At 37.0% G+C, this 9,617-nt stretch overlaps 2 protein-coding genes across 4 annotated transcripts; one reads left to right on the top strand and one right to left on the bottom strand.

Annotated features, from left to right (window-relative positions):
- Positions 1-1,538: 1,538 nt before the first annotated feature.
- On the top strand, positions 1,539-2,472 carry LOC112508654. Its single transcript, XM_025113336.1, has 2 exons — positions 1,539-1,677; positions 1,771-2,472. Exons 1-2 carry the CDS (start codon positions 1,539-1,541, stop codon positions 2,421-2,423), a joined length of 792 nt encoding a protein of 263 aa, XP_024969104.1. The 3' UTR covers positions 2,424-2,472.
- A 44-nt stretch (positions 2,473-2,516) lies between these two features.
- LOC112510416 (G-box-binding factor 4-like) lies at positions 2,517-9,617 on the bottom strand. 3 transcript variants are annotated; one of them, XM_025115826.1, is made up of 5 exons: positions 9,118-9,617; positions 7,867-8,258; positions 7,576-7,647; positions 7,208-7,237; positions 2,517-2,895 (listed from the first exon to the last, which is right to left on the bottom strand). In XM_025115826.1, exons 1-5 carry the CDS (start codon positions 9,446-9,448, stop codon positions 2,812-2,814), a joined length of 909 nt encoding a protein of 302 aa, XP_024971594.1. In that variant the 5' UTR covers positions 9,449-9,617; the 3' UTR covers positions 2,517-2,811. The 3 variants fall into 3 exon arrangements, with proteins under 3 accessions (XP_024971594.1, XP_024971593.1, XP_024971592.1); XM_025115825.1 differs by lacking the exon at positions 2,517-2,895 and adding an exon at positions 6,299-6,671 and having other exon boundaries at positions 9,121-9,617; XM_025115824.1 differs by lacking the exon at positions 2,517-2,895 and adding an exon at positions 6,310-6,671.

Below are 9,617 nucleotides of genomic sequence, written 5' to 3'. Positions count from 1 at the left end.
ACACACATATATATATATAACATAAAGATATTACGTAAAAATATAAATTGCCTAGAGGGGAAAAATCCTCGATTCTCAATGGGGATGGGGATACAATTGTGTTCCTTGATCGAGGATGGAGGGAAGTGGCGATCGGGGATGTGGATGGGGATTAGAGTAGAGTGACAATGGGTCAGGTTGGGTTCGGTTCGGTTCGGGTTCAACCATTTATTAAACAGGTTGAAAATCTCCACTCAATCCAACCCAGCATGTTACCTAAAGAGGTTGACAATGGGTTGGCATATTTATGATTTTCTCAACACAACCTCTTAAATAAATGGGTTGAAGTTGGGTTAACCCATTTAATTTTAAAATTTTATATAACATAAAAAGGATTAGACTATTTGATTTTTTGAATAAAACACAACTACAACCATAAATAAAAATATATTGTTCAAAATTTGAAAAAAACACAATAACAATAAATACATTGTTTAAAATAAATTGAAAACCTTTAATTTCTAAGTAACTCGACTTCCACTTTCCCCAACTCCAATTTTACTCTCGGTGTTACTTTCCTCTTAATCCTCTATCTTCTTTGTCATGATTGCTCCACATAGCATCTCAAGATGCGATTCCATTTGTGCTATAGAAATAAATTGATAAATTAACTTGGTTATAGTAAATACATGGTTTTATATGATAATACGAAATATACAAATAAGAAGTTACAACAAACTTTCTCCATATACCCAATCTGTTAGACAAAAAAGGGAATGAATAAAGAAAAAATTCAAAATCTGTGTTGGACAAGAGACTGGAACAATGAAAAGAAATCAGTGAACAATGAGAAAATTTACTAGTTACCATCTGCGATTAAGACTGGAACAATGAGAAGACTTCAGTGAGTTCCACCGATTTCGTACCACCGCACCGTGTTCGGCGAGAGGCGGAGACCAAAGAGGGAGATTGATGACTGTTGTGTTGGTCCATTGGAGCCTTGGAGGCGGATGAGAGAGCTGAGAGGGAGACTTGGAGGCGGACAAGTAGATTATTACTTTATTAGGGTGACAAAAAGAGAGCGTTTCAATGTTTCATAAAAAAAATTAGATATTATAATTAAAAATAAAATTTTAAATGAGTTGAAAACAGGTCAAAAATTTCAACCCAACTCAACCCATTTATTTAAATGGGTTGGACATGTTGACTCATTTACTTAAATGGGTTGAAAATCTCGACCCAATCTGCTAATTTTAGGTTGGATTAGCAGGTAAATACTTTTTCATTTAGAATTACATTAATAGACGGAGAACCAGGTAGGGTTTTTTTGCCATTTCTAAAGGAGTAAATTAGAATAGAAAAAAAAAAAGGTTGAGGTAGCTTCCCGCCAAGGCAATTCAGCCAAATGGGGGAGGACTGACTGTTCCCACCACACCATATGCACATGTGAAGCAATGCATATATTCTTTGCTCTAAAATCTTGTAATCCACACTGCCCCTATCATCATTATGAATACATACCTCTTTCCTTCCTACCCAACATCATCATCAAACTAAAAATGGATTTCAAATTGGGTTTAAAGTTGAAGCAAGTTTCTGATGAGCTTGATGTCTTGATCTCCAAAGCTGAATCAGTAGACCCCCTTTTCACCACTCAACAAACAGACTCCATGTTCATCCTCACATCCCACCTGAAAGGTTGCTATTTTCCTTTCTTTACTTGTTTACTTTCTCTGCAACTATCTTTCTGTTATGTGATTTCTTATTTTTGATGTTTGTAACCAATCAAAGGGTATGCAAGAAGTGACATAAAGATTGAGATAAATGAGGATGGCAGTAGAATTACTGTAAGTGGTGAAAAGCCGGTTCAAGAAACGTTGATGGTGGAATGTGAAGTTGTCAAGAAACGAGTAGAAATGAGGGGGTTTCGGAAAACGTTCAAGATCCCTGAGGGAGTGGTTTTGGATAAGGTGAGGGCTAGGTTGGATGAAGATGAATCAAGACTCGTGATTCGGATGCCAAAAGCGGTTCATGGGATCGTGGGGATTGGGATCCAGGAATTGGAAGAAATTCCAAAGCAAGATGATGATCATGATGAGATGAGAAAAGTTGATGAACAAATTGTAGGATCAAAAGGCGAGTTGAAGCAGGAGGAACAAGTGACGCGAAATGACAAAGATACAAATGAAGTTAAACCGGATAACGAGATCCATCAAGAATCGAGGCAAGTACACAAAATTGAAGAGGAGATTAACCATGATATCGAAGACAAAGTTGAAGAGGAGATTAATCATGATATTGAAGAAAAGAAGCCGGTAGCGGGTGAAAGAAGTTCCATTATATGTACTCCCATCATAGCTGGATCAGCATTACTTGCGTCGCTAATCGTGGTCGTTTTGAGCTTGATTCGATCTAAAAACGAATCAAACAAGAAAACAAATTAGCTGGGATTTATTAATTTTCTTGTTTGATCTTAAATTTTTTGGCTATTGTTGAGGTTGTTGATGAATTAATAAGAGTGATGGGACTTGGTTTAACATAGAACAACAATTTGGAAATCATCAACCAAATCTTGGTAACGTAATTCGGTTCCGCAACCATCATGTGACAGGTGGATAATGTCTAGATTCGAACACGATAACACAAAAGGAAAAGCTAGAAAAGTTTTTAGTGAAGTAGCAAGTAACAATTCTGGTAAGCAGATGGATACATTCCCTTTACAACATCTAATTGATATTTACTCCTGTTCCTGTCCTAGATATCATCATCATCATCATCATCATCATCTTTTCTCAGTTGTAATGGAATTTTGTCTTTGGATGGCTGTTATTATTACCACTCCATGGACCTAACTTTCCTCAACACACATCTTGTTCCTTTTTGTTTCTCTGTAACTGGAATTATGTTCTCCATCAGCTGAAAAACAGTGTAACCGCATACTATTATTTGACGAAAAAGAAGAGAGAAACGACGCTTTAACATGAATCACTTTTAGCAATCATAAATATTAAGGATGATAGAAGAAGGCTATCAAACCCTTTTATACATCATATACTTCATAATTAATCTGTAATCAATCTCTTCTTTAGGCTACCAAAGTTAACCTGGGACAAAAGGAATCAATGCTGTTCTTAGTTTCTTCTTGTTTGAAGCTACGACAATTGGTTTCTGAGCAAAGATGCTTTAGGAATGAATTCTCCTTGTTATTTCTCTAATCTCGAAATCACAGAATATATAGACTAAAGCCAGCCTCGTTCTAGGGGTTAAACATATTTACAGCAAATCAATGACCCTAGATACTGTCAACGCTCCCCCTTAAGCTGGTGAATAGATATCAATCATTCTCGGCAAATAAAAGTTATATTTCTGGTTTGGATAACGCCTTGGCAAGAATTAATGCTTCTTGCTACCTTGTTGGAACCTAGGAGATATGTCTTGTTCCTTAATCAATTTCATATCTCCTATAGAACTCCCATCAATTCTCGCATGTTTCTTCTGGCCATGTTGGAAAGGATTGTGAACTATGTTGATTGTTTGATTTGCTCTCACTGTATAAGCTTCATAGGACCTTTTCTAGGGAACTATAGGTCTGATAGGAGTTTCTCAATCCAACTAAGAGGGAAGATTGGAACCACTCTCTGAAGTTGGCATCGTTGAATTTGTGTTGCGTAATTGGAAGGGAAAATTTTCAGGGGATGGGTATGGTGAAAGGTTCTGCAAAGGTAGGCTTCATTGAGTGACAGACTAGGTGGTTTCAAGGGTTTTGGGAAGGGAATAGGCTTCACACCGTCAACCATTGCGGGCTCTAATACCACGAACAGACTTCTTATTCTATAACCTCTAAATTACAAAATATATATAGATTGAAGTCAACCTAATTCTAGGAGTTACAAAAGGAAAAGATTGAAGAAATTATCCCTAACCTACCAAACCAATCAATCAGCAATTCCCCTTTTTAGTATTTACAGCACTTCTTAAGACTAACTACAAGCAAATTAATGACCCAAGATACTCTCGCAACAGTTTCTAGCACAAAGGACAAATAAGGAAAATCGACCTCCCATCAGGTATGAATTTCATGCCCTTCAACGAGTCAACAAAAACCACATGCTCTTCTTCTTCAGTTTTCTAGCATCTATAAAGCATTAGTGTTCAGATACTTCTCAAAGGTCAATGAATATCATTTGCAAAGCCAATACTCGAATGCATTCAAATGTATCAACTCTATTAATTTTGATCCGTTTTCCTTTTACTTTGAAGAATTGGACAACTATGGAGACTTTTAACGTACGTCCAGATATGTGAGGGGTTCAGCTGTGATTTTGCCAATGATACAGGGTGGCTTAGCTCATCTTGTTTTAACTTCTAACCTATAGGTTGACTTGTATAGGGACCACAATCATAGCCTAATGGTGAAGGCCTCTCCTTTTCCTGTGTGAGTCACGAGCTCAAGTTAGAACCCATTCACCAATGAAGGGCAGCATTGTGTCTGGTCACTTGAAGTAATTTGTTCTTCTAAAGTAATGTTTGGATTCTTCTGTTATAGTTATTTCATGTAAAATATAGCGCTAGCTGAGACAATGATGAAAAAGATAATCCTAAGCTTATACCTTCTGGATATGTTGTAACAGATGCCCATACTTCAAATGAACTTAAAAACATTTGTTGAAATATCAAAAGCTATGACAATATATGAATCTTACATGTACAAATCCTACTTTTCTGAAAATACAGATAGTGCATGCCTAGCGCTATAGTTGAACTTCAAGGAAGTCAATGACTCATTGCCAAACATTTGAGCAGATTTATGGAGCAGCCATCAGGCATCTTGAGCTCTTGACTTGTCTAGAGGAGATATTACTGGTTAACAAATAGTCGATATAGTCATGAATACAGGTATTTTGAGTAGTTGCTTGTTGGATAGTGGTTCTGCTGGATGTAGATGAAAGTTAGGAGTCATCCAGGTTAGGTGTTGAGGAGTCAAGTGGTCTTGGTGCTAAGGAGACCCTTAATGATGTTCAAAGGATTGACAGGCATGATGGTTGGAGTCACTTTTTGGTCTCTACTGTTGATAAGTCCCTTTGTAATGCCATATGGGCCTACCTGGTCAGTTGACTGACTCACTCTGATTGGTCTCTGGTGAGAAGCCCTTCCATGATCCCTTCAGAACTGACCAATGTGGCGTCTGGACTCACCCTGTTTGCTTGGTCCAGCTCTTTGAACTCCCTCCTATTGGTTTTTTTTGTTGATTGTGAATTGCTTCCTTATCTGTTTATTGGGTGGAATCTTACATTTAGTCTTGTTACTTTTATTAGGAATGTTTTTGTTGTTTGGCAACTTCATTTGGAATCTGCTTGGATTTGATCTTGTTGGCGGGTTGTACTTGGACTTTCATGGCCAACTCTCATGGATCGAATTTTTTATTTTGCTTTTGGTTTGGTTTCGCTCTGTTTCTTCCTGCTCTGCACCGTATTCTCGTATTGCTTCGTAATTGATCTTAATGCAAAGGGAGTTTGGGCTTTCTGCTCCTAGGTTCGTTAAACCGAATAAGGGAAGGGAACAAGCTTATTTTATTTTTTGAAGATTAGGTTCATGCTTTTTGTATGTATTTTGTTTGGCAAGTTGGACATATTTAATGTCTATGCTCCAACTTGAGGAGTGTTAGAAGATAGACACGTTAACATTAGGTTTTATTGCTTTCACCGGTTTAGGTCTACGGACCCATTTAACATTTTAGCCAACCCATTTAAAAGGGGCGGACATGCTGAGGGATATATATGCATTTTTCACACTTATCAAGTTGAAGACTGTTCTAACTATCAACCATGCAAAGCCCCTTTTATTCCTTTCAGCTCTCTAATCATCCATTTCAACTATCTAGCATATTATAAAATAGACAAGATAGTATATTAACCCAGATCCCATTGAGTGAACCACATTATATCTGATTCAAATTAATGGCGGAGGAGCCAAAGAAGTGAAGTAGCTCAAGTTATTTTCTCTGAAAATATAAATTGAATTGGGTAACGAAACAGTTAAAATTCAATGCAGTTCCGACTAAAATAAACAGGGAATGTGAAGGAACCCTATGGCGCATTATAACAGCTGGGCTCTGTCTTGCCTTAGTATCCTGAGCTAAAGCACTCTAATACTGACTCGGAGGATGTAATTTGACAGACGCACAATTGTTTGAGCATTCACTAACAAGTGAATGCCTGAGGTCAATTGCTGTTCTTCATGATAACATGCCTCAGACCGACTTGGTAGATCTAGAAGCTACAAAAGACGAAAAAGAAATATTTTACAAATCACTGCAAGATTCCTAGTGCTTTACACCGAATCATCATAGAATCCCATGAAACACAACTAAAGCTGCTAGATGGTGTTCCTGCCCAACAAAACAATACTCAACCACTTCTAATCGTATATATTTTCATTAAATAAGCTTAAAAGGAATATATCTTTACTGTTTTTGATGACACAACACAAGTGTCCTCTTTCATGCAGTATACTGATACAATACAACCCTCCATCTCTATCTTTTGTTTTTGTCTTCATTTATATAATTGGTCAAAGCCATTACACTACACACCTTAAAAAGCACGTCTAAGGAAAGTTCTCTCAAAAGGCACATACAAAAATACATTATATCTATATGCATTCGCAAACTCGTCTTGGCAAGCCTGTATCACCTTCATCAATGAAATGAGTAAGAAAAGAGTCTCTAGATTAGAAAAACTAAGGATGAGTTCTACGCTAATTGATTAACTGAAAGAAAGGCGGATGCAGCATCACCAAAGATAAACTTAGAAAAGGGAGGTTCTTAATTTATGTGAAATTTTCAATATGACCATTCAAACTAGGAGGGATGGGGTAACACCAAAAATCCATCTATACAAACATCGTTTCTGCAGCCATGCCCAATAAGTCATGAATATACCCTTCCTTTTCACTCTATTAATGAAAACACTTCTATATATCTAATCAGAAGCAATATAGCATGACAAACCACCAGAACAAACTATTCATCTATACAAGAAGTCAAGTTATTTATAACGATGGTGAACTCAAATCGAATAGACTGATACTTGTGCACTCAAATCTAGTGCTTAGTGAAGTTCTTATAGACTGCATCAGTGTGTCTGAAGCAACAAATACACACAAATATTAACATGATAATAAGGCTTTTTAATGCATAAAAAAACAAGGAGTGGAATTAGTTTCATACCTGTTTATACCTTTTTCTAGTCTGCTCTGCCTGAAACAAGGAGAGAAGTGACACGAGTAAGCTAATAGTAAGTTTCAAGTAAAAACTCAGAAATAATATATATACACACACAGACATGCATATTTAAGGCAACAACAAATTTTCAAGTAAAAATACTAAGAAAGCAACACATACACATAAAATAACCACTTTATAATGAAGAAACACAATTATTGTGTACTTCACCAATTTAGACCATGCATAAGACATCATAGTGATACCATTACTTAGAGATGGTCAACGAACATTCAAGGCAAATCATACCAAAAACAGAAAAGTACAGATGAAAAGTTGACGTTACAATTCAAGAAACAAATGCAAAAGTGTACCTTTGCTTTCAATAAAGTCTCGTTCTCCTCTTCCAATTTCACTGCTAATGATTCCAGTTCAGCTTGGTATGCCTAAACAAGCACTCATAGAAAATAAAGTAAGTCTTGCAACTACCAGGACACAAAGTTATCTCATAGGAACCCCAAAATTGGCTCAATCCAATTAAGCTTCATACTAAACGTGATTCCCTTTGTTAGCTCCCCTACTTCCTCAGGTTACACCGAAAGGGGCAGGTTACAAGACTTTCAATACTTGAAAAGAGATAATTATCAGGGGGAATGAAAACTTACCTGCTTCCGTTCTCTCGACCTTGCAGCAGACTCTCTATTCTTAATCATTCTTCTCTGCCTCTGCTGTGCAGCCTTATCTAATGGCTCCAAGATTGCTCTTCTTTTCCCTCTACCTCCCATCTCGTCCACTCCAATCCCAAATCCTACCACACCATCCACATTGGGTGGATGAATAGGATTATCAAAACTGAAAATCCCTCCACTTAATCTCTCACTAGGTAAAGGTGGAGGGGGGATTTTCACGTCCTCTTCCTCCACTGCCCCAGCCTTAGCCAAGAAATCTTCTAAAGTCATCATCTCGTCTGGCACCTCCTGCTTACAACTCCGGCCTGCCACAATCTCCTTCCAAACATCATCCACAGTCTTTTGTCCACCATTTGATGAAGTACGGACTAGAATTCATGGTGCAAACAGATAGGCATAACATTAGAAACAATGAAATTGCGATTTCTCTTGGACTTCTTAAAGAGCACATAAGTCCTTATATGTAAAAAAAAGAAAATTCAGATAATTTACCATTCTAAATTTGTCAAATGGATCTCAGCAAACAAAAGAAGAGTAGAAGACTCTACTAAGTTCATATTTTCTTTGAACAAGATTCCACAAAATGCGAATGAAGATTTAACATGAAATTATCTTCAATCAAATAGGCTCATCAATTGCATAATAGATATTTTCGAAGATTGCTGAGTATATATTAATAGCTAGTTTTAGAAGTAAAACATATGAACTGAATGATTTTACAAGAACAAGATGGCTTCTTTCTAAAACACCGACTACAATTAAGATATACAATTAATCTTTAACATAATTTTTCTAATCAATTCACTATTTAAAGCTCAGACATTATTTTTAACTGGCTATTACTGTAACCCTTTTCAGAAAGAGGTTAAGGTAGGTAATCAAAATAGATTACCTCTCCTTCCAGAAAAGAATCTTTGAAGTTCAACCTGGTATTTTTCATATTCAAAATTGAAAGAAATATTCCGAACTGAGTGATTCCAAACTTTAATATTTCTTTAACAGTTCAATCTAAATTTCAGCTTCCGACCAAAAACATGCCGATCGAATTCAATGCCAAAAATAACTAATTTGACGGATGAATGAGATTTTTTGTTGTTGCTCAGCATACATAATTATCCAAATGTTATTGGCAGACTCAAGATTTCAGCATAATTAACGGTCAGCTACTGATTCAAACAAAACTGAACAATGTATAAACTAGAATGCGAGTTAGATGAAGAAACTAACCACGTTCTTGACGGCTAACAGCGGCGGGGGTGTCGGTATCGTTAATTGCAGTAACGGCACCCGCAGCGTCTAACAGAGTAATTTCTGCATCCAACAAAGTACTCTCAGGAGCTTGTTGTTCGTTGTTGTTGTGAACGGTTGGCAAAAGACCGTCAACGGTCATGTCGAAGACGCCAGAATTGTTATTGATTCTGATGCTAGGGTGTTTGTGATGGTGGTGGTGATTTGTTGAGGAGGAAGAAGAGGAAGAATTAGAGGATTTTCGTCTGATTAGATCCGAATTTCTCGAAGTAGACGACGACATCTTCATCATCAACTTAGAGGAAGCCATGTATGTATCATCCGGATTTGTAGGTAGTTTTTACTGTTTCATGGGAGTATGTGATGAATGGGGAGGAGCGTAAGCTAGGGTTTGAAGCATGATTTGGTTCGTCCTTGTGATTTGTTGGGCGAATCGATATTTGTTGAATTTTATGAACGGAAGGGAATTGGATCGAGAC

This window comes from Cynara cardunculus, assembly GCF_001531365.2.
Source record: "Cynara cardunculus var. scolymus isolate 2C chromosome LG 3, CcrdV1, whole genome shotgun sequence".
Classification (NCBI taxonomy): Eukaryota; Viridiplantae; Streptophyta; class Magnoliopsida; order Asterales; family Asteraceae; genus Cynara; species Cynara cardunculus.
Note: the sequence above shows the minus strand (reverse complement) of the source record. Positions and strands in the feature narration are given on the sequence as shown.